The 25,533-nt window shown below is 39.9% G+C and overlaps 1 protein-coding gene across 37 annotated transcripts in view; it reads left to right on the top strand.

The window, feature by feature from the left end:
• Positions 1-25,533, top strand: part of DST (dystonin) — a 295,359-nt gene that overhangs the window by 98,734 nt on the left and 171,092 nt on the right. For 24 of the 37 annotated variants that reach the window (XM_082758030.1, XM_082758004.1, XM_082757993.1 and 21 more), the window contains 4 exons: positions 10,625-10,714; positions 11,239-11,274; positions 13,558-13,635; positions 16,269-16,361. In XM_082758030.1, coding sequence (XP_082614156.1) covers positions 10,625-10,714; positions 11,239-11,274; positions 13,558-13,635; positions 16,269-16,361 — 297 coding nt within the window. The remainder of the gene's footprint in view (positions 1-10,624; positions 10,715-11,238; positions 11,275-13,557; positions 13,636-16,268; positions 16,362-25,533) is intronic. The other 13 variants (XM_082758026.1, XM_082758016.1, XM_082758003.1 and 10 more) reach the window with 1 other exon arrangement.

The raw sequence follows: 25,533 nt of genomic DNA on the forward strand, positions 1-25,533 counted from the left end.
TGCAATTAAATGTTGGCTTTTTAATTAATTGTTAAATTATGCATAGAATTATATTTTATCTATATACTTTTGATGTGTCCACATTTAATAATCATTTATATACCAAGTTAGAAATACTCTGGCTTGATCTTGCCCCCATGGGGCCAATGTAACTGTGCCATTGACTCCGGTGGGAGTAGTGTTTGTCCCTTTAGCTGGACTCCAGACAGTAAGCAACCGCAAACATTCAGTCATAAACATGCCAAAGTATTTTGTTCTGCAACAATATTTTATATACTTTGGGATGCCAGGCTTGATCTGAGGTAATACAGGTGTGTGCCTGCATGGGGACGTGGGAATACATCTAAGTAAACAAGTGTTTTCCTGTAAAGAAGCACGTATTGTCTGTTAGAGATGTTTTTGGTGCTTTGAACAGTGAGATTTAAAGGTAGTAGTAATGTAATGTTTAAAATCCTCATCTACCTACTGAGATAAAGCATCTGGATTTTAATCAGAATATTGTTCAGTCTGCCAACCTTATCTCTTACCTGCTTTAGGCAGGTGTAGAGCATATTGCCTTTGGTCTGAGTTAATGCATCCATGTAGTTTTAAGCTGTGAAAGCCGGATTTATTGGTTGGATTTGATACGTGCTATTAACAATATATTTCAATACTTTAAACAATTCATCAATGATGAGGTATATTTGATGGCATGTGGTCCAAGACTGGAAGGGAGAGGGCAAACTGGAAGGATGGAGGTTGAAGAAGATTGCTCGCACTGTGAAACAGACGCACATCTCCGGCCAAAGATAAAATGAAATGAAAGGTGGTCGTGGCTGCTGTTGATTTGAGGTGTTGAATGGGAACAAGGAGGTCAACAATAGTTTTTTGGTCACCATCTAGCATTCAAAGCACAGGACTTTGTGACAATCATTTATCCTCATAACCGACAGAAAAAACAGGTATAGAGGTCTGCATTTAAACTGGTTGTCTGCATGCCCTTTGTGGCCTATGCAAAAAAGAGTTATTTCTGTGGCACAACTCAGCTCATCCTCATCTAGGTGTGCCCGACAGGTCGGGGCTCACTGTGTGCTCTTTGCTGGCCTGTTGCAGGAATGAGAAGGGCTACCCTTATCCCTGGTGTTGTGGGATAAGTGCCACCCAAAGACAGACCTTCAGCCTGTCAGAGCATGCTGGAAATAATGCTTGTTTTAGCAGGTTAAGAAAGTTGCTAGCAAAACTGCTGGTTAGTTAGATCTCCACTGGTGGGGAAGCACTGCTTCAAAATATAAAAGGGGAATGTCACTTAACAGCAAGTGATTGCAAAACCGCAGGCTCACCTTTCAAAGAAAAGAGAGAAGTGAGAAGAAAAAAAAACGACAGCAAGCTTCTAAGCAGCCAAACTCAGCAAACTCAGGAAACCACTAGGTAGGGTCTCCTGGGGAGGTAATCTAAGAGAGGAAGGAATGCAGGAGCTCTGGCAGTCACTGAACGCGCTTGTGTTGAAGACACAAAGGCAGGCTGCAGAGGGGAACGCAGATAGGAGGCACGGTATAGAATATATTGCTGCTGTAAGAGATGCGTCGAATGAAAAGGAGCCATACAAAAAAATGGAAATAAAGGTAATAGGACTAAAGATTTGTATAAAAGAGTTAGTAAAGCATGATGGGATACAGTCAGACAAGCAAAGGTCCAAAATGAGCTATGGTAAGAGAGTGACAAGTCCACGAGAGAAGAGTTCTGTAATTATGCCAGAATATGAAGAAGAAAGGGGAAATACAGATGCATTATCGAAGGAGAAAAATGAAATGCATTATTGAATGGTGTAAAGAAGGCTGAAGTACTCCATCCTCTTTAGGCTGCATAATATTGACTTGATGAAACACATTTTAATAAGATTTGAGTAGAATTAAGGTAAGGAAAGGTCAGTTTAAAGAATATTTAGGGAAGTTATGTGCTTTCTAGTTGCACAGTTTTATTCACCCAACAGTTAGAAACTAATTGAAGGCATTTTATCACTTTATTTAAGAATTCACAAAAGACTGGGGACTCGTAGGAGTCCAGAGTATAGCAAGCACAATACCTCTCTCCCAAATGGAAGAAAAGAACGGGGAATTACAGACCTCACAGAGTAATTCACTCCTTGTCAAGGCGGTGAGGCAAATTATTGAACTATCATCTATCCAACCTTGGGCTGGACGACTGATCTTTGAAAGCAAGCAGAACCAGGGGATGCTGTGTGCATGGTGTACCTGAAGTTTTTGGCGTTCTCCCACATGTAGTCTCACTAGCAGGTTACTATCAGAAAGCTCGAATGAAAGGATCTGGGATATAGTTTGCTTGGGTGTTGTCATCAGTAACAGCTGTGACTGCAGCCAAACCTGGCACTCGCGAGAGCCGCGGCCTCCATCGTGGCTGCTGTCATGGCTGCTGCAGGGGCCATACAAGTGAGCAAGGACCCGCTGTCCTTTCCATCAAGAGATGGGTCTGGACACCTTTCTGTGCTGCATCCTCAAGTGAGGACTCAAGCTCTGTCACTTCATCCTTGCGGTTTTACCCTGTTTCTGTAAAGCTGTGGCTGCAGCTTTCTGTGGCTCAGGCCTGGTGTCATATTGGCAATAGGAAGCACGGCCTTCACCCCGCCACGCTTCTTACAGGGTCCGTCTCCTCTGCTGGGCTGAATTTGCTCATGCCTAGGAAGCTCCAGTAGCTGCAGATTAACTCCTCACCATCTCTGTGGGCCAGCACAGTGCTTAGGAGACAAGGAGACAGCTCATAACCCTGCCTTCTTGTAGACACGTGTGGCTCTCCCTGGTGTTTGTGGGCATGAGGTTGTGAAACTCCATGTGGCTGAGCTACGCCACATCTTCATGATGGCAAGAAGTTTGCATCTGTAGTAATGCATTAAGAAGATAAGTTTTCTTGGAAAATCAAGGACAGGTTGTGAGGAACTATATTTACTTAGTCTGAAACACAAGACTGAACAGAGGCATGATGACATGTCCTCAGTATGTAAAAAGATTTATTTTTCTGTAATAGGCAGAAATATGGATTTTTTTGGGAAAAAAAAAAGACTTAAGACTTTCGGGTAAACTTGTTCTGTATAATAATTGTTTGAGATATCACACAACTACTGAAATCCAGAAAAGAACTCATAAATGTGCATATTTGTGTCCTACTTCTTGCTTATTACATACATAAGATTATACACCTGCTTGCATACTTGCTGATTTGGAGATTAGGAGAATATTGGAATGCATTTCATGAAACCAAATATAGGAACATAATAAATGTAAGGACAAGGTTTAGCAATGTCCTGAGTTTCTTTCTTTTTTTCTTTTTTTCTTTTTTTTTTTTTTTTTTTAATGTGAACAATAGTATATTTACCTTATAGTCAAACAAGTGTTTTTTAATGATTTTACTTTATTAAGAGTTATCCAGAGAAGCAATGGAGGGCAGTGGGTTAATCTGTCAATCTAGATGTCTGGAAGAGTTATGAAGGTTAATGTAAAAAAATTTTGATACAAATTCAAGTACAAGGACAGGGTTTCAGAGGGGTGGAACACACTAAGTGTGTTCAAATCACAAAGAACCAATGCTAGTAGTATGTACAGTGTTGGCTGGATGAGTAAGTGAAGGATCAGTCCAAGAACGCAGCCAAGGATGAATCTTCTGTTCTAAAATATCTGTTATAAAGATCAGGGATGTTGAACTAGCTTTGTATGGGAGACTTGTTTAAAGGTAACTTAGTATATTTGAAATCATAAAGGGGTTTTATGAAATGGAGTACCATTGCCGAGACTGCTGCTTGGGAAAATTAATATCCAGAACAAAAACAAATGGCTAGAAAACTATGAGTATGAAATAAAGAATAATTTATTTTCAGAGTAGCTACAAGAGAAGTTTTCAATACGATGGATTATCAGACTGGTGAGCAAATGAAACAAGTGAAAGGGAGTTTTTGACAGCTGGACCTAAACGTGGATTGACCAGGCTTTGCTTGCCAGTGAACAGGCGTGCAGAAGAGACTGAGCACAAGTTTTCCCTTTGTGCCATCTCGCCACCCACTTGCAGTCGGGCCAGGGAGGGAAGCAAGTCAGCGTCTGCTTGGCCGTGCATGTCCAGCACGAGTGCATTCACACAGAGACGGAGGAACAGCACCATCTGCAGCTGAGTGCTTGTGCTGGCTGCACCCACTGCTGTCCCCTGAGGAAAAGCTGTGCCTGAAGGTCACCGTTGCAGGGCTCTCCAGGGATTAAATTATGCCAGAATTTGCATTTGCTTATTTTCAATAGAATGGGTGCAGCTTATTATAGGCTTCAGTATAAAACAAAGGTCATGACCAGGATATATATTTGGAGTTTGTTGTTTCCCCAGAATTTCTATCAGGTAAAATTTTGGTTAAAAATAAGGAGATTAAAGAACATAAGACAGAGTCAGGGAGAGGATGTTGATCTGCACAGAACAGCTTCTGCTCCCTGATCTGTGGGGGTGCCATTGGGTTGGCGACGGGCCACAGCTCAGAGCCTGGCTGTGCCAAGCAGGCTGGTGGGATCTGAATTACCCGTGGTGGAGTGGCCTTGGGGTGTATCAAGCAACACTCATGTATGCTATGTGGGGCAATTTAAGAAGTCTGCAGAGCAAAATAAGTAGTACTGAAGACATTGAAGGAAGCAGCCTTGCTTGGCAAATCAGTCACATGGGAAAATTTTGACAAATCCGATATTCTGACAATTACACGCTGCATTTTCACAAGGATCTTGTTGCAGCCTGTTCAGAGCTTTTAGGAAGAATGGCATAAATCATGCTTTGTGTGTGTTGGCATGGTAAATCTTTATTTTTGCATGAAAACAAAATAAAACTCTTTGTATAAGGTCTTTTTGTTCGTTATTCGTGTCTTACATTTATTTGCCATGCGGTTAGAACTGGCAGTGTGCTTCCTTTGTATTGTGACAAGACTGAAAGATACAAATTTTCCAAACTTCGAGAAAGCTGTTTCTTCATTCCTCACTAGTGCTTGTTGTACAATTTGTCTTCCAGAAACAATCTTCAATATGTTTTTAAAAAGCTGAAAAATTAGGGAAGCTCATGAGGATGTCAGGACCTTAGGCAGTGGCCAGAGCAGTGTTTCAGTGGTCTGAGTGCCGGTGACGTTTTCTGTGGAGCGGTGCAATTACAGCAGCTTTTAACCATCCGTGTCTGTTATCTCAGAAAAAGTCTTTACTGTAGCTGAAAATCTGAAGCCCTTTGCGTGATCCAAAATGTACTGAAGTGAATGGGAGTCTTACATGATCTTTCTACGGGCGTTGAGTCAGATTCTTAAAATTTGGAGTTTATTGTTAAACCAGCGGTGGCCTTGTGCCAGTTGTCACTTGGATTTATCAGTGACCTCAGCGGTAATTAAGGCCTGACCTTTTTCTTTTCCAAACACACCCACTGCAGCCCTAACTTTTGAGTCCTGTCCCATTTTCCTTCTGAGGAGCTGGTAGCGCTTTGTATCTGAGCTGTGCATTTAATTAACTTCACTTCCCCGAGCGAACAAAGTAGTACTTGAAAAGCCTTTCCCAGGCTGTGTAGCCTGAAAGGCCTCTGTTGGCTCTGTCGTATTGTAATTCTTGATGATGCCTGGGGATAACGCTGTTTTTTAATAAAGGCTTGTCAGCAAAACTTCAGTTCCTCAAAAACAGGAATCAGATTTGATTCGACTGCTGCCAGTTCTGAAAACTGTAAGGAGAGGCCTGGTTTGGCTTGTTCTCTCCATGATCACTTCAGCTTACCTGTACCATAGATAAGAAAAATCCCAATATTTGAAGAAAGATACATGATTAAGATCGTCTGCTTTCTTCAGCCTGTACAAACTGGAACGGTTGCAAGAGTGTGAGCACAAAGCTTGCCTTGGCTCCAAGGCCTGCGGCCCCAGGGTCGCGCAGTTGCCTCACTTCCTTGAGGGAGTTCCTGGCTGCCTCTGGCACATGGGAGTAGCTGCTGGCTGTTCCTGCCTTATCTGATCATATGCTCGCTCTGGCCTCTTTTGCCTTCTCCTCAGTATTCTGCAACACATTATTTCCTTTCCTTCCTACGCTGTTTCAGTTGAGAATGCAACCCCTTGCATTTTAGGCACTGGGCTGGAGCATGCTGTGCCGTAGCTCCAGTGTCTGTGAGGTGTCTCCGTGCCGGGTGTGCACCCACTGTATGCACAGAAAGGGCCACAACACTATTTTCCTGCCAGATTTTCTTCTGAAGCAGAAAAAGGGGCGAGATTGTTTTCACAGAGTTATAGCAGGGCATGTTCTTTCCTTCCTTTCAACACCAAGCAGTTTTTGCTTTCAGATGCAGCAGGGACAGATTTTCCCATTTCATCCATACCGGCATACACAACCAGATTTTGTCCGATATCAGCACAACACAACTAAAATGTCAAGAAAAAAATAAGTGGGTTAGTTTCATCTCACTTTTCTTTTGTAGAGTTATGGTCAGATTCGTCTACCTGGCTGTGGCTCTGTGAAGTGCATCAGTGAAAGAGGTTTTAGGTGACTTCACTGCCTGTAGCGCGTGTGATTCATGTGGAAGATAGCTTGTTCTTTGCCACGGCCTATGGCAAAACCAGAGGTCACTCTGTGCAGATTCAGTTCAGGTGTGTAGTTATCTAGGGCCGTTGAGATGTGTTAGGGAATTCAGGACAGGTTTGTGAGAGACTGACAGGACGGACTTCAGCAAACCTTCATCCTCCTGGAGAAGAAGCTTTGGGACAAGTGGCATAACCCTCAGCACATGAAATGATCTTAGGTGTGTGCCCATGCAGCTGAATCACGTCTTTGTTTTCTGTCACTGGAAATGAGACCCAGGCAGACTGAAGGCGATGGTGTCAGGTTTGTTGTGACACCGGCCTACAGAAAAGGAAATCAAGCCCTGTGGCTCAGGGCCTTTAACTGCAGAAGGGGAACTGTACACGAGGTTGTAACTGATAACAACTCGATTACAGGGTCAACCAAATGCGTCAGCTGAACAGTATGATGAAGCTATGCAAGTTATGCGGAGTATTAATTCGCTAGATTTCAGAGGCAGAGACCATCTTTACGGTCTCCATTTGTAGAGTGCCTAAAGTGCTGGGATCCGGGGCAGGATTACAGCTCTGTGTCTGCTATAATTTTAAAAGCAGTTTTTATTAGTGGCAGCACAGGTTCCTCAATGCAGGGCTTAAGTTTACTGGGAATGTATGATATGAAAAATATCTCATGCTCATATCGAGGGGGGTGGAGCTTTACTTGACACAAATATTGTAGTATGCATGCCAGAAGAAGAAGATCAGAAGATGAATCATCTCTGAAACAGTACCTTAAATCTTCTCTGTCTTCTTTTGACTGATGAAGCCATTTTGCTTCTCATTTGTCATATGCCCCATAGCCACTAAATACCTCCCACATCTTCCTTAAAGAATCTCTTGTCATGCCCAAATTATCCAGTCTCCCACACTCACATGGGTATATTGCAAAAAGCTGCCTGAGGCAGCATGTAACCTACTTTGCACGTGGACCTTGCAGAGCGTAGGGCTGACAATTCTGCTGTTTTATTGAAAAGCCACAAGAAGTCTTAATGAAATGCATGGGGGGGTCTGCAAATCCTGTGGGTCCATCCAGGAGCTCCCACCTGAATACTGTGGTATGATACGATTTGAAGGAGTCTGGATGTGTTAGGAAAACAGCAGTGAAACAATACTTAGTTTTGTGTGTTTAAAGATCTAAGAATTCATTATATGTGTTGAGAGGCAAAACCTGCCTGAGTGATGATTGAGAGAGAGGTTTTTTGAGCTTTTCCTCAAGTGGCAATGTAGGATCTCCTGAGAAGCACAAGGTGTTCCTTCTAGATGTGGCCTCCTGTGTTGAGTGAACACACTTGCTATACATCAGTTGCCCAAATACATCTTCTTAGGTACACATCTGCTGCTCAGGGCATTGGAACAAATTCCTTATTATGTTATCCTGTGCTAGCATGTCACAGTCGTATGTCCTAATTAATTAATCTTCTCAATAACTGTCAGTCAATGTCAGAACTAAGAAAGAAGTCTAAGGCATATATTGCTGGTTTTTCTGCTGTGAGACCTCCATGGCACTTTCTTCATAAACAGTATGGATTCGTCTCTGAAACATCTGTGATTTCTAGAAAGATGAATTGGGGAAAATGTTTGGTTCTGAAATACTTTGGAAACCTCAGAGTATAAAAAACAAACAGAAAGTAAACAAATGTACATTGTGAGAGACAGGCCAGAGGATAAATCATCTTTAAGGCACAAAATTAAACTGCATCTAATGAGGAAACAAAATGGACAGATTAGAAACTATTAAATTTTGTTATCTCACAATTCTGCACATTGCTATTGTCAGGAATTTTGTGTTGAAAAGAGTGGAGATGCTGACTTGCATGCCCGTGACTCTTCAGCAGCGCTGGTCTGGTGTCTTTTAGATGTATGTCCCTTTCCTCTGTCCTTAACCTGATGTCCTCCCTTGTCTTTAGTCACCAGCCTGCACTGTGGCTCCAGTCTGGCTTGGGATTCAGTTCTCCTAAGGGAGCTGGAGAGTGACACGTCCTGGCCAGAGGGGCAGGGAGGAGGGGGAGCCTCTCACAGGGTTTTATTGTAGAAAAATTGCCTGCTTTTGTGGGAAAGCATTTAGCACACAGTTTTCCGTGGTTCTTTGAATGGAAACATAAAAAGGCACAGTTGTTTTGGGTTAAAAAATGAAGACCGTTGTGCTTTTAATTTTTTCAGCATTTAGCATAATGAAATCTAGTATCAGGGGTTTTAATGTTGTCTTTGAGGCTTTCTTTTTTTTTTTTTTTTTTTTTCTGCCACATATATACCAGGAGAACATTCGTTTCTTTGTTTAGCTTAACAGCAGTTCATATTCCCAGAGATTTTTCCTGTGTCATTTTTTTTAAATTAATTGCACACTGGATTTTTAATTGCAGTTGGGATTAAAATTAAATTACATTGTATATGCATGTGAGCGTATAAAGCTATGTATATGCATAAGAGTGATGTTGTGCATGTACCTTGATTGCATCTGCAGAATCTTTATAAACAGTTTGGAAAATATTATCTGTTGTAATTCCTTATGGAACAATCTTCTAGATGACTTGTTCTGGCTAGTCTTCAGCATGAGCGTAAATATACTCTGATGCTATTCCCAATTAAGAAGATGGTCTTTGTAAAAACAGGTCATGGTAATTTCATGTTTAGAAGTTGGAGTAAGAAACCCTGAGTTAAAAAATATTTGTCAAGCTGATCACCAGTATGGAGGCAGTGATTTATTCAGTAAGATGGATCTAGAAGTCCCCCTGAAAGTCGGGTAAACAGAACTATTGCATAAGGCCAAAGATCTGGATTGATTCCTGCTGTCCTCGTCATGCACACAGAAATGCTGGCAGTCAGGGGATAGTCTTACAGATCTTGTATTGGAAGCACAGTTTGTCTCTAGTAGATGGGAAAACGTTAGAAGAACCTTCTGATGTTGTATTTTATCTTCTGGAAGCTTAGGAAGTTTCTGACCTGGTGCCTTACTGGGAATATCAGTGAATCAACATTAAATTGTAGCCAAAAAGCCCTCAGCCTCTGCCCTGACTGACAGTGTCAAGAATCTCTGCACCTGAGAAGCGAGGCCCTTTGTTTCACTTCTAAGGAGCAGGTGGCTGAAATTTTTAACAATTTCAAATAAGGTTATACTTGAGCTAGCTATACTAACACTGAAAACCAAGAAGTTGGCCTATATGAGCCGTATCTTTCAGCTTTGCTGTACCCATCAGAAAAGTTAAGGTTTTTGGCTGTCTCTCTTCTCATTACTTCTTCTCCCTCACCCATGGTTGGCCTCCCAGGATCTGCTGGTTATCAGCTCTTCTCAACCAGTTTCAGTCAAAAAAGATCAAGTGGCAAAGGCTGGCTGTCTCTTAGGGGGCATTGGGGAAGTGGATCCAACGGGTTGGTGACCACGGGCAGAAGAGCACTGCAGAGCTGTCAGGAGTGTTAACCTCTGCAGCTGGTGGCAGGGCTGTGCGTGCCCTTGGCTTCCCCGGATCAACTAAACATCGTATTTATTTGGAGCGATGTGTAAGGATGTGTGTGCTGTTGGGAAAACTCACTCAGCACTGGGAAACATGTTGTTAATTGGCAGGCCATATGGCTTGATTAGCAATATGTTTAAAGGCAGAATGTGCACTGACTGCTGGCCTGACAACAGTGAACGTGCGTGCTGAGGATAATACACGTGCCAAGACAGGGTTTTGCTCTGTGCATTTTTTCACAGTTCACTGAGTCTAGCTAGCGGCATCTGTAAGCGATCAAGCTTTAGGTCAGAATAGGTGAATATCTGGTATCGTTTAAACTGTCAGATACTGATTTTTGGTTGCTATCTGCATTCATTGAATATAACTTGACACTTTTTCAATAAAATGAAACAAAACGCAATGGAACAGTATGAGTGCAGACAAGGATGTGAATTTCGCCTATTATAATGAATTTCGATTTGTAAATCTGTCATGAAAGTGAAAGTTGAGGTAGGTGTACGCATGGATGTTAAACGATAACTGCTTATATGACTGAATTCTTTGGTATAAATGGGGAACTTAAATTTTACTTTTGCATTTATGTGTGCAGGTTCGAAAACATGTGAATGACCTATATGAAGACCTAAGAGATGGACATAACTTAATCTCGCTTCTAGAAGTCCTTTCTGGTGACACCTTGGTAAGCTTTTAAATCAGAATGCAGGAGTTGCAGTTTGTTGTATATACATACACTCTGTTAACTCTTAGGATGTTGACTGCTGGAAACTTCTTTGATATTTCCCATAACCTGTGACTTGATACCAAAGACACAAGTTATATTTCAGTTGGTAAAATATTGCACCATGAATCCTGTAGGGGAATGCAATCTGTTTTCTTCGTTTCTTGTGGTCAGTGAGACTTTTCTTAATAGGGTAAAATACTAGTTTTTCTGCTCTTCCCTTTTCTTTATAATTTTTCTTTTAACAAGTACTGGATGCTTAATATCCCTTCCCATTAGAGGGAGTAACTTACAAATAGCAAGGGTAAAATGTCCCTGAAATTGTCTAACACACTCCTCAGATGTCATTTCCTTTCTTTGTGAGCATTACTTCCTTTGCTTGGTATTTGTTCTCTTCGTTATGTTCTTCTTTTCATGCTCTTCTTTTCATTTGTGGTCTGTCTTGTGTCTTTGCTGTCCTGTCTCCTGTCTGTTATATTCATTAGCCAAGAGAGCGAGATTTTTTGAAGACCTTACGGTTGGTGAGTTCAACAGAAGCATGCGCGTATGAACAGCATGAGGATGTGGAGGATGAGGATAAGGGGGTAGGTGCCGACCCCCATAACTGTACTAACATAGTGTTTGAAGTGTGGTGTCTGCTAATGTAAAAGTCGATTCTTAGTTCAGTGTCGTGCAGTAGCTCCATAGAAAGGACAAAAGAACTTGTGTGGGTAAACCAGGATATGTATGTTTAAAATGGAGGTATGGTAAGGACAAAGTTTTTTTTAGCCTATTTTATGAACAGCTAAAATGCTAAGATTTAACGTATCTGTTTGTTTACTTTCACTGAGCTGTACAAAACCAAGGTGCAACATTATCAAAATCCTATAGGACTTTTCTTTTTTTCAATTAGGGAATTCCAGTAATTCCAACAATTCCATTAAAGCAAGCATTTATACATGCAATCTCTATTGCCAGTTAACAATTAATTCAGACAAAGCCTTGGAGGCTTCAAAACGGTGGCAGAAAATTAGTTCGTCTTAGTTAGAATCCACTCACCCACAGTGTATTTGCTGTAATATTGGATAATATTTTGAAATAAGGTAATTTAGAAGTGCAGATCTATTTCTTAGAATTAATCAAATGTAACAGTAACTTTTTCAAAGCAGATAGTCAAAGTAGAAGTTACGTGACAACTGTGTAGGGCTACCAAGTATATGGATGGTTTGCAGGATTTATCTTTCTGGCAACAGATGTTGAATTACTGTTTTACTGTGTTTCAACCATCCAGAAGGGAAATATCTACCTATGAAGTGTAAAATGCCGAGTGCTTGTTAGTCCAAGAAGCTCTTCCATGCCTTTGTAGAACCTGCATTGTCAGTGTTTGCTCCAGCAGCTTGTTGTCATAGGGCCTAATTATGTTCTTGGCTCCGTGTGTGTCGTGCTGCAGTTGTGATTTCAGTGGAATATGTGTGCTTTTTTCTAGAGGCATAACATACCTTAAAATGCTGCATTTTAGCTATACTTTAGAAAAAAAATATTTCCCCTCTGAGATCCTCGACCTTTATTTTGTGACGGTTTGGGATTTATTTTACTCTCTCTGTTCTGGAAAACAAAGTTCCAGGTCTGCAATCCTTCATGGCATCCATGGATGTTATTCAGTAGCAAGGGCTGCAGGGACTGATCCTGGGCTCTCAGTGTGAAAAAGAAGGAGCTAAATCAAAGGTTCTACTATGGAAATTAAAGGTTTTTTGTGTTTCAGTTTATGCTTCTTATTCAACTCCATTTTCCCATGTTTTGTTTTGGCAAGCGTCTGATACTCCACAGGGGGAAAAAAGTCTAATGAGGAAGGCTTGGGTTTATCTTTGCATTTCACAGCGATTGTCTGAGGAAATACTCATATTCATGGCTGAGCCCTAGCAATTAGAGTTTGCTTCAATTTAGTGCTGTGAAAGTTTGTGAAAAATCTGAAATAAGGAAGAAGAACATAAGGATTTGGATATTATGATGATAAAAAATTAACTGCTTTCCCATTGTTGATCTGTGGCAGCTAAGTAAAGTATTCTTTTTCTGTGTGATTCTTCTTCTTGGTGATTTTACACTAACTGCATGCAGTTTTGCCATGTTTCCATTAACACACCGCTCATTTCACAGATTCTTGCTCATATGTTTTTGATTTGAGAAGAGTGATGAGGTTTTTTTCACGCTTTATAATGTTTACCCAAGGCAAGAGTTTAAATTTACACTCTAGGGCTGTATATGTTGTATTATGTCTTTTTGGAGGAAGGTATTATCTTTATTAGATGCCTTTAAATCAATATGTATTGTTGTTACAATGGTTATGTGGTCATATCATAAATAAATGGTGTTAAAATCATAAAAGTGCATACAGAGATAAGCTTTCCATTACAGTTTACCAGAGCAACATGAACGTCCATGACATTACTTATATTTTGCTTTGCTTGATACACTGTAAGTCTTTTATAATTACATACTGCAGTTTGGTTTCTGTAGATTCACGTGGGGCCTTTTTTTAGCTCTTTTGGCCTAAGTAGTACTTTACAGGGAAACAGCTATCTGCCAGCACGGAGCAAAGTTGCACCTTGGGACACTGATCTCCCTTTCCACCCATTGTTGTAAAAAATTTCAACTACAACTTAAAAAAATAAAAGTCACTAAAGCACACTTTTCCACCAAAGACATTGGCTATTGGCTTCATTTAAAACTGTAGAGGCTAGAACATTTTATGTGTTTTTTTTTGGAGCCAGACTGTTTGTTCTTTTGTCTGAAAGGGAAATCTCACGACTCTTGTTTTCCAATTTTAGCCCCGAGAAAAAGGTCGGATGCGTTTTCACAGACTCCAGAACGTCCAAATTGCACTTGACTATTTGAAAAAACGCCAGGTACGGTGAACATTTTAATAAAAGATGTTAACAAAAATTGCATAACCAGTAAATAACATCAGTAATAAAAAAGAAAGTCCTCCTTGGTCATTCATGCACACTGTGTAAGAGCTGCTGGTATAGGGCTGGCTTGATCTTGTACTTGAGACAGTAAAAAGGGATGTGTCAGAAGTAGCTTTACAGCAGCCTTTTCTGAGCAATAGCATCAACACGTGTGGTATACGATATTAAAGAGGAGAAAATTATGGGGAAGATCCACAGGAATTGCTTATAATAGATTCAAAATCTCGCATGCTGTTCAAACACCAGCTGGTATGTATTATTTTTTCACCAAATCTTTTTTTAGTGCAAAATGCAGATTCGGAGAAATTAGAACTTTGTATGGGAGTCACTTGTTTTGATGATGCTTCTTTAGGAAAACCCTTTTCAAGCCTTGTTCCTGATAGAACTAGAACTCATGCCCTAGAAAGTCAGTAGTCATCTGGGCTGTAGAAGTTTAGTTCCACCTTTGGACCAAACACTTGAAAACTGCACTCCCTGGTGGCTTTTTACTGCAGTGGAATGAGTTTCTTTCCGCTTTTACATTTCTTTTAGAAACTTAGGATTCTCGCTTTCTCCTTTTGCAACATGGCAACATTCAAAAATGTCAAAAAAAGTTTTGGAAATTAAAACTGCATCTCTGTATAACCCATCCTTATGAATTGACACTGGAAATGAGTTGTTGGGGTGATTTTGATTGGTTTGGTTTGTGTGATTTTTTGTTTTTTTTTTTGCTACTTGAAAAGAGTGAAAAAATGCAAGGTAGCAAAACATAAGCAGATACTTTTTTTGTTTGTTTGTTTGTTTTTAAAGCAGATTGCCTTTTCCATATTGTGAGTGTAGTTACAGACTTCAGGTTGTGGGGTGAGAGAACCAAGAACTCAATCCTGCTTCCCTGAGTTCAAGGGGAGCTTCTGTGAGCTATTCAACAAAAACGCTACGACGTAAACGAAAGGCTACTTGAACTGATGATCACAATGGCATTTTTATGCAGCGAGACCTTTGGGTTTGTGCTGCACCATGCCTTAGATCTGTATGCCAGACCTGAGGTACATGTCACAGGGCATGTAAAATCAGATCATCCTCTCTCCCTGGGAACCGCAGGCCTCCGTCATGTGGCTCTTGATTGTGATCTGAGAATTTTTGTGCTTTCTTCAGCCTTGCAGTTTCATGAAGGTGGCTGTACCCTAGTTTACAAAATAATTGTATGCTGTTGGCGTTCTTGGGTAAAAGTTTCAGCTCCCCCTCCCCTTCTTATAGAGGGGGTCCTAGCCTGGAGTGAGGGCTATGAAAGGTTTTGAAGGCAAAGGGACTTTTCCAGAGACTGGGGTTCAGCTCAGGAAGGAAAGGCAGAGTTAAAGAGGTGTGGCGCTCTTGTTACTTCTTTCTAAACCATATTTAGGAGGTAACTTGCTCAGGGTGGATGTATAACCTCCAGACACAATGCTTTATTGTTCCTTAGGTTAGAAAGAGTCTATATATGGATAATTCTGGAGCCTGACTTGGGGGAAAAAAAATAAAATACAAAGAAAAAAATAAAGAGGAAGCATATTTGACTATCATGTAGAGCTTTGCCAAACACAAACAGCTTTCATATGCAGTGAGAGGAAAACATTTGGATGTCTTTCATTTCTTTTTTTGAACTGGGGAATACACTTTTTTCCAGAGAGAGTGCTTTTTTTTTCTTTTTCTTTTTTCTTTCTTTTTTCCTTTTTTTTTTCTTTTTTTTTCTTCTAATAGTTGAGATTATGTCTGCAGAGCAAAAGGAGAGCATGCCTTTGCTTGTTTAGTGTTGATAACAGGGCATATGTTAAAAAGCATATGCATGTAACTTTACTAGCATAAGCATAAAATACCTTTTATCTGAGTCATCATTAATTGCTAGGCTACCTGGATAAATATGACAGAGAGAGAAATTGAATGGAATAATAAAATACAACAAAGAAAATAGAATTATTAAATTTACTCTGAACATGAGTTTATTGGAATGGCAAAAATACCAACCTTTGTTTTAACCCTGTTAACCTTTTCATGTTCACAGCATTGTGAATGAGTAAAAGAGCAGAGGTGATAATACCCTTTGTCATTATTATGGCATTTTGGGCATAATAAATTCTTGGTTTTATCAAGACAGGTTGTTGTGCTTTAACAGGCCAGTTCTCTTGTTGCTGGATTCTGTCTTTGATACGGGAGAGCATGGGGAAAGCCAGTGATCACTTCCTGAGATTTGGCATTGCCCTGAGACCAATGTACCACAGTTACAGATCAGCATGTCCTTGTTATCCTCTCCCCATCTATCACACCTTCCTCCCTTTGACACAGGCTGAGATGAAGGGCATTTGGCACAGGACCAGATTTGCCGGCTTAGTGACAGCGGAGGGATCTCCTCAAGTCAGCGTGGGTGGGAGAGGGTGATTCCTGGCAGGCCACAGGCAGCCAGAATTTAATTCCTTTCAGCTTTTGAAAACTAAAGAAAATAACCAAGTAGGCTCAGGAAGTGAGTAATGCTTCCTTTAAAGTCGCGCCTGTGCAGTGCAGTATGTATTTTTGGCATATTTATTTCAATTCTGTGTATTTTCTTCCCTCTTTGGCAGGTGAAACTGGTTAACATTAGAAATGATGACATAACAGATGGGAATCCCAAGTTGACTTTGGGGTTGATATGGACCATAATTTTGCACTTTCAGGTAAGTCTAGTTTTGCTTGGCAATATGTTTTCACTCAGATTCCTGCATACCTTTATGATGAGTGGGTCAAGTTAGGACCTCCAGATAGCCTGTGCAAAAATACACATTATGCTTCTAATGTGTATTGGAAGGTTTTGATAATTCTGTTTTGGTGATCTTATGGTGTAGTTTACTTTCTAATTTCTTGTCTCTGCAGTCATAGAAAATACCTTGTTTTTTGAACATTATTAAAGACAGAGATTGGTGTTTTTCTTTCAGCATTCGGATAAATAGGGCTTGTTTTATTCTACAGGCTGGTTTTGTTGAATATTGAAATAAAATTAAAAAAAAAAAGTTTTAAATCTTGTTTCGTTTTGGATCATCTAAATTTCTTTCCTGATACGAGTATTGTAGCAAGCACTACTTTCAGCATTTTCAAGCAGTTGGTAACAGTTCAGCATTTGTTTTTAGTATAATAAACGTGATGGTAACACGGGGTCACACTAGGTGGCACTCTGATTGTTGTACACTGGGCAGATTGTGTACAGTATAATGCAGCCTTACAGTCTGTGGTGTTAAATTGCTCCTCAGAATGGGGCCCTCACAATGGCCGTGGCTGTAGATGATGTAATGCAGATGACAGATAATTCCCATTTACTGACTGCAGCATTGTTAGCCATAGACTTGGTACTGTGCAGTCATTTGAAATGGTCGAAACATGACACGATTGTAAGGAAAATGCGTGGTTCGCTTAAGAATATCCTGTACTGGATTTATGATCGGAAAAGAACACCTTTTAAACAAACACACAAAACCACAAACAGCTGCTAGGGTCTTGTGAATTGTAAGGAGGAACAAAAGACACAAATAGGACCAATGTGGCAATGGTCTAACCATAGTGGGCAGCTCAGCCAAGGCCAATGCACAGGGTGAAGGAAAATCTAACTGCTCACCATCAGCGAGGATCTGAAGTTCCCTCAACCTCCCAGCTATCTCAGTCTTTAACTTAACTTCTACATGGTATATGGAGAAAGAAGTCTGGGAGTAAGTATATTTGATCATGACCCACAGAATAAGCAATGGTTGAATGTTGCTGTCTTTTAAGAAATAAAGATTATTAAAAACATGGATAGAAGCAGATAATGGTAATGAAACTTTTAATTGATGTATGTTTTATCTTTCTGAATCTCATGAATAGCTTTTTGCAGGAAGAAATTTTTATTTTTTCTTGCTAACTGAAGCATAGGACATCTGGTGCGGTTTTGGATGCTTATAGAAAGCGATGAAAGCTAGCATTACTATTTCCACCTGTAAAAAAAAAAAAAAGTCAAGAAAGAAAAACATGAAGTGTCTAATTTAGGCGAGCTGGGGTGACAAAGATTTTCCGCTGTAAGGTAGCCAGCTCTGTGTGAAATATGTAGGACCATTTAAATTGTAGCCGAAACACTTACTTCACTCTGTCCTGACCCTCAATAACTAAATAGCGTAAATCTCTACCAGTGTAATTCAGGTCTTGTAAATCTGTCACATTTCATTTTTTCAAACTAATTTGTTAAAAAATCTGTGTTAAAATATTTTTAAGAATGAATAGTTCTTAGATTGAATATTAAACCACATCAGTACATATGAAGTAACCAAAGAAAAGGATTTTATAAAATTAATTTTGTCTTTTTAGTAGTAACAACTGCAGTACCTATACTGAATGAAGAAGGGATTAGTAAAGTGATGGATGCTCTGTGTTAATCTGTGCAACCTTAGCATTTGCCTGTGTGCCACTTCTTTTGAGGCATCTGGAAATTTGGTGTTGTTGTCACCTGTATATGGCAGATTCAGGTTCAGAATACATAAGGAAATTCAGAAGAATGTGCGTACTTACACTTACCAGTTTTTTTGTCTTCACTCAGATTTTGAATGAGGGAAAAATCTGAATTGAAATGTCTAACAGCAGAGCCTTAATGAAAGAGATGGAGCTTCGTGACAATAAGAGTGTTTATGCATGGAGTAATCCTATATATATATTGGGAAAGTTGTGGTGAGGCTCAATTCTAAATTCTCCCTGTAATCTGATAATCTGAGGGATAGAGGTTTGGTCTGTACAGCTGGTATAGCCTGGAGAGTGATTCAGCTAACCACCTTCTGAAGCCTCTCTCCATTTGACTAAACATAAACATCTGTTCTCGTTGGAGATTTATGAGACGCCCACAGAAGTATGAGAAGCATGACAGGTTTTATGGGAAGCACACTGTCAGCCGGGGAGAGACTGAGATCAGGCAGGATAAGATACATCTTAAATGGAAGCAAACACGTTTAGCAACGGATCTGAGACCTGGGGGGCGGTCGATACAGCGGGTGGAACTTGGTGAAGCAATTGAGATGACTACTGCAGTAGGTGCTTAGAGTACCTACTGAGCAATTTCGTTGCCCAGCATAGGCTCCTGCTGTGATCTGAGATGATGCATCGTACCCTGCCTCACCTGGAGGCGCAGATGCAGTTAGGAGGAAAGTTTCTTTAGGTCCTTTGTTGCGTCTGTAATCCCCATGTAGATATCCCAGATGGTTTTAAGCATCTCAGATGTTCTAAGTGGGCAGTTGACTTACTCCTTTTGTCTTTACTTCAGGGTATGATACCTTGTTGTTAGAGGCCTGCTGACTGTACCAATTAGATCTGCCAGGCTTGATTCAGTTGCATGAAGGCAGGTGTCATTTGAGGTTCGTGAGAGTATCCAGGACATGCTTGTGGAGTTCTCTGATGAGACACCAGATCTATGAGAGACCTGTGCTCTTCTACACTTGCAGCTGGAGGCCAGCAGGGGCATAAAAAGGTATCTCTCAGGGCTCTAGAAGCCTGTGTTTAGGAAACGGCCTCAACTGAGTAAAAAGGGCTCGTAAAGACCTAGCCAGCATATAAACACCTATACAAAGACACCTACATTGAGGTGTCTTAATTTGAATTGCCCCTTAATTTTTCTGGTCATTTGCAGTAGTTATTTCTCAGCGAGCCTAAGGGTCTGTTTGCTGTGTGATGTTATTGCCTCTGTTTCATCGTCGGTAATCGTAACACCATTGCAACCTGGGATGTAGTCAAAAGGTGAGGGATTATTTTGCCTATTGTTTGTGGTTTCTTGTTTCTCTGAGTCATGGCACTTATCTGGGGGATAATATTTCCTCAGAACCGAAAATCCTTCTGAGTATTGGAATGAATTTAGAAATGATTTAGGGGAAGGCCATGATGAACAAAAAGGAGATGATATGCATTTAAGGATTAAGTTTCTCTTGCATCTGAGTTACATCTAGAGATGTTTATGGCTTTCTGACTCAGTACCCACAATTAGATAAATGTAAGCTTTATTCTACATTATACCACTGGCTTTTGCAGCTGCACAAGTCCAAGAAAAGTACATTCTTCTGTGGCCCAAGTAATTGTATATAAGATACAGAAATGATAGAATAGGAAATCCAGTAGTTTACTGAGTTAAGTATTTTAGAAAATAATTTGTCCTGTAGATATGGAAAATCCCTGAGATGTGTTGTTAGGATTTAGGCAAGCTTACAGTTATGCATTTCACAGGCTTTTAGTAATATGCTTGGTTTTTTATTTCAGTTTCATAATGCAATAGTTACTATTAGGTGTGGCATCTTTATAACCTGCTAAATCAGATTGCACTGTTCTTATGATTATATGCTGCATGTATAAATGTCCAAATTAATAGTTGAATAGACTTTGTCTTCAAAACCCAGTACATTTTCACTGATGACATTAGAGATGAGCAACTATAAATAAAGGAAGATTCTGGACCTAAGAAAGTAACTGCAGTTTTAGAAGGATAATTTCTGTGAAAATCAGTGATCATTTATTTTCAAAACACTGCAAACATTCTTTAATTTCACACTCTTTTAGAGTAATCTGTAACTGTTTAAAAACAAAACAAAGCAAAAACTGAAACCTGAAACTTTTAAGCATCTTAAATTCAAGGCCTCTGTGAATTCAGGCCTTCACAATTTTCCGGAACTTCCAAGTCCTGACTCAGTAGGTTTGTTTATTTATTTATTACTGTTTCATCATCATTTTGCAGCTCAGTAACTCCTGTGAAGCACTTTTTCTTCCTCTCTCCCCATCTCCCTGCAATCAGGCCTTTTTTACAAAAGGCTGCTTGTGAGGCCCCAGTCTGTAAGGCTTTTGTCCAGACATTACGTTGCCATCCAGCCCCCCCTAGAGAAGATGGGCTCTTTTTCCCAGGCCTCCTTAGGGCACGTGTTACCTCTTAACATTTCTCTTGTCAGCCAGCAATTATTTTTTTTGCTGTTGGTTCCCTGTAAGCCTTCAAGCCAAATTCATTCTTTATCAGTCTGCCACAAAGCAGTCCTGGGACTGTTCATTTGGGCTAGCGGATCAGCAGTTAAACATTTGTCTGTGTTAGGGAAAAAGGCAAGAAGCATGGATTTCTTTGTAGGTTACTTGGCGGAGATACATAACTACCCAGCCTTTTCTCAAGTTCCTGATACTTCTTACCACAGTGAGGTGCTTGGAGGCTGCAGTGCAATTAATATTATTTTGAAGCACTCTTGCATTGGTCATGAAGGCTTTGGCCTTCATTTGGGGTCTGAGAGGTGGCCAGAGAAGGAGACAAGTCAGAGGTGGTGGCCCACTCCAGCAGATGACTTGTAAAAAGCAGAGGAATAATGAGATATTCTGGGATCTCAGTACCTTCCTCTCTTTCAGTTGCTCTGATGCTAAATCCGTGGCAAGAGTCATCATATAGGAGACATGTTGCCTATTTTTCTGTTCCTGAGATGGCAACATGGAATTGAGAGTTGGGTCTGACCTTCAGTTGCCATTCTTGTGCCACCTATTTCTAGTCCATCAGGAGCAGCTGGATCTGAAGCTGGCCTCTGGGCCCTGTCCAAGCTCTGGGGCTTGGATCCCAAAGATGGGCATTTAATCTGCCCCTGCTTTAAAATAGCTAGAACAGTTCCAGGTCTGATCTTCTCAAAGATTTAAAGATGGAGCTATGAGGCTAATTGTGTAATCTCTGACTGTCAGTGGTCATAGACCCTGTTCCACTTGGGACTTGAGATTCCCAGTGGCAGACCTATCATACTTGATGCTTTTCCTATATTTTATTCCTCAGCTGAGTTCCCAATTATCTCTTCCAGAACTCTTCAGCAATTGAAGAAAATTGCTGAATCTCAGTTAGGAAAATGAGCATGAAATTCTAGGAATTTCTGGGATTCATCTGACTCGCAAAGATGAGAGGCATTAAATCTCATTGCAGAATCATATTTGTACTTTACACCTTATAATAGTGGGATATCTGTAGCTGGATGAGAGTTAGGAGCAGTTAGCTCATTCTGTTCATGCCGAATGCCATAAAACCAACACCAAAGAACAAATTCTTCTTTCCTCACTTTGCTAAGAGTCATCTCACTGGACATAAAACCTTTCCCCTGCCAGATCTGCTGTTCAGGTGGTACTGCTGGTACCTCAGTGGTACCTGGTGGCTGAACAGCTCGTTCACATTTTGGGCAGTGTCTGTACAGCTCAAACAGAACTGCATATAACCTTTTGTTTGTGCTGGAAAGCTTTTATTTCTTGCTTTGTTCTCCATCTTTTGCCATGTTTTAATTTTCACTTTCTCTTTGACTTAAGTTTGTCTTTCTGTCATTCTGCCTGTGACCTTTGGGCTGTGCAATAAAACGCTTTCTGGTTATCTGGTATGCTGCTTTAGTACCAAGAAATGACACGTAACCTTTATGCTAAATGCCCTATGGCTTTTCCTGTGTTGCATTTAAAAAAAAAAAAAAAAGAGGGGAGGCAACATAGATCTGAAACTACCTACAGTGGATTCTAGTTTATTTCGACAGTGTTGTCACCTTAACGTGTGATACAGCTGTTCAATGTTGAGAACATTTCACAGCCTCACATTTGATTAGTTCCCAGAAATCTATGGTTAAATGCACACAAAACAAATATATACCTCTTCACAAGCTATTTCATGCCTTGGTGTTAATCGTTTGTTTGCTGTGTCTTAATGTTAACCTCTTGTTTGTGATTAAGCAGCCTGTAAGACAGATCAAATGGCAGACAAGTGTTGGTCTAATCCTTTATTCATGTTATTCTTCTTAAGGGTTTATGTGCTAGAAAAAGTCTTTCACCAATCTCCCTTTAAAACTTTCTGGTATTGGTGAGTATGTATTTGGATCTTTGGGTGTTTCTTTAATAAAATAAACAAACAAAACCAAAAAAATCCTAACGCCAGAGCAATCCATGTAAGTATTTGAACAGCTTTGACTACCTGTTTCTTTGGCTTCAGCCAAGGCTGAGCTTCCACTGGGGTCTAGTAAGATGCCTGGGACAAAGCCCCTGGCCCGGTCAGCATCTTACTACACTTGGATGATACATTTCTTTGGTCTAGCAGATACGTTTTAGAAGAAATTTCAATTTCCCTTTTCCAAGACTCCAGTTCAACCCTGTTGTCTCTGTCTCTTTCCCACTGAGAAAAACTAACGACTTTACAGAATTTCTGTTAGATAAAAGTGGTCATTTTGTCCTTAGTTGCTTGCACTTCTGCTTAACATCTTCCCTTAACACTACATATGATTTTACATAAAATATATTTTTTAAAAATCCCACTGACATAGATGCAATTTTTCAATTCTTTTTGTCCTTGATCTTTTATTTGGTTTGAGGACATAAGTAAGGGATCATAAAGTTTACTTTTTGCTTCAGAAAATGCAAGGAATAGTAGAAAGAATTATTAAGAGAGGTGATAGCCTTCTCACCTAGGAACAGCTGGTAAGTATTGTTAAATTGGCTAAGTATCAAAAATACATGTTTCTTATCTTTTTTTGGGAGATAGAAGTGTGCAAATACTGCTAATAATCTGTACAGATATATTTGGAATTAATTTATTCCTAGCTAATATTGAGAAATAGATAAAATCTGTGAATAGCTGCAGATCGGCCATCTGCATCCATCTAAACTGGCCTGGAACACGCAGAGGTAAGCCAGGGCTGTTGGAAGCAATGGGCTTGTAACCAGCGTTTCAGAACTGATTCTTGTAGTTTTGCTGCTTCAAGTTTTAGTTGCACTTCAGAGGCATCTAATTTTCTGAAAAAGCCAATGAACTACTAAGAAAAATAAAAAAATTAAGATATATATGGGGATATGCTAAATCAGGAACTTTCTAAAATACTGTTGACATTATAAAGCACAGACTGTCAGCTGTAAAATAACCATGTGTTTCTTCTGACCTATCTTGAAATCAATTTCTGCTGACATTTTTATGTCAGTCAGCGTGCCACCAATTCTAATGAGGGTTTTGAAGTAGTGAATAATGCTTTAGGGATGGTTTTTGTTTGGAAGAAGGTGGTGTCATGCTGCTTGTTAAACAAATTGAATCAGTCTAAAATAAACATGCAGTAAATCAGTTTGTTAGAAATCAGTTAGCTAATACAGTTACTGTTTAGAAACCTCTTATGCCTTCATTTAAATACGTATTTGCATTGGAAAATTTAAATATGCAATTTTTCTAAGCAGTGTCTTAACTCTTGCAAAGTTTGTGGAGGAAGAACATGGACAGTGTGTTCGTGGTAGGCTATCTGAAGTACACTTTTGATGAGAGTTAATATGGCATGAAAACATGTAAGTGTTCATACAAATGATGGACTCTTATCTTTAATCTTTTGCATAATTTCTGGTTTAGCAAGATAGTCATAATAAGTCATTTTTAATGAGTCCATAATTAAATATTTCATTATTATACTATGATATATTGTATAATAAATTATTATTATTATACATATTACTATTAAACTATAAACTGTATGTGTGTGAAATGAAGTCAGTCTTGGTCAGTTTCATTGCAAAGTCCTTCTTTTCTGATGAGAGAGGAGAAAGAAAGGTATATTTTCAAGTGTAAAAGCTGATTCTTTATACAAACACAGCAGTGCCCTTTCCAAGGACTTTATTTTTATTTTTCTCGTTTGCTTTCCTATTAGTTGGGGAGGACCAAGTCAGGACCCAACTCAGTCCCGTGGGGAGGAGTGTTTTAAATCATGGAGTCCTCGGGGCCGTGGCAGGAAGGCAGGTTTCAGAGCTGGCTAGAGCACAGCTTTTTACTGTGAGTATAGGGAGCAAATGTCACGGCCGCACCTTTATGTTGAGCACACTACAAATGCAAATAGAAATCAAGGCCGTGGAATAGGATGTGGTCATAGCATAAACATCTGCTTGGAGAAGAAATGTGCCAATATGTAGCTACTTATCTAGCATTGGCACATACCATTCTTTAACAGCCCTATACTCTGGTAGTGCTATAGTATAACATTTTCTGAGCAAATTTTACCCCAGTGCCTAGAGAATAGTCAGAAATGAGCATCCCTATTCTTGTAATTTCTTTACATGCTGACAGCACTTTTTTAACACGCTCCTTCTCAATCCCATCTGTAAAATGTTGTAGAATATTTTGGTGGAACTGGTCCTTGGGGATAAAGTCCCCGGGTTTCATTAGTGCAGTTCCTTTTAAAACAAGCGAGGGAAACTCAGTGACAACAGCTGGTGATGCTTTGCAAGCTACTTGGTAGCTCTCTCTTTGTGAGACACCATGCACATGACCCCTGCCAATGTGTGTTGTTTCAGTAGGTTTTGTATATTGGTAGCAAAAATGAAGCAGAAGCTTGCATTTTTATTTAATTTATAGGTACAGATATTTTCCAAACAAAATATGTTGGTGATTAGACATGCTTGCATTTTAATGGTTTACGTTTCCATCTAGTTTTCAGAGGTCTGCTCATATTGCTTGGCTATTATTTTCAGAGCTACAGAACGGGAGCATGGGAGGAGGAAAAAACTTAACTTCAAAAATACCAGTAGAGTTTAATTTGGACGTATTATAGCTATATATATTTTTTTTTACGGTAACTGTAGACAATTTTCTAGACAGACTGGCTCTTGCAATTTTGCTTCACCTTTCTCTGCCAGCAGTTTTAAATTGGCAGCAAGGTTCCAGCCCCAAGTACACAGCACCACTGTCCTGAGCTCTTGTGATAATGGGGAAGCAGCAGGTTATTTATAGCTGACAGATCAGTAAAAATCACGTAAGCTGCTATGAAATCTCCGCATACAAATAAGAGCTTGACCCCCAACATGCTGCCAAAGCAATCTCTGATCGTTTACTTTAATCTTCCTTTCCGT

The sequence above is a fragment of the Aythya marila genome, assembly GCF_965140915.1.
Source record: "Aythya marila genome assembly, chromosome: 3".
Lineage (NCBI taxonomy): Eukaryota > Metazoa > Chordata > Aves > Anseriformes > Anatidae > Aythya > Aythya marila.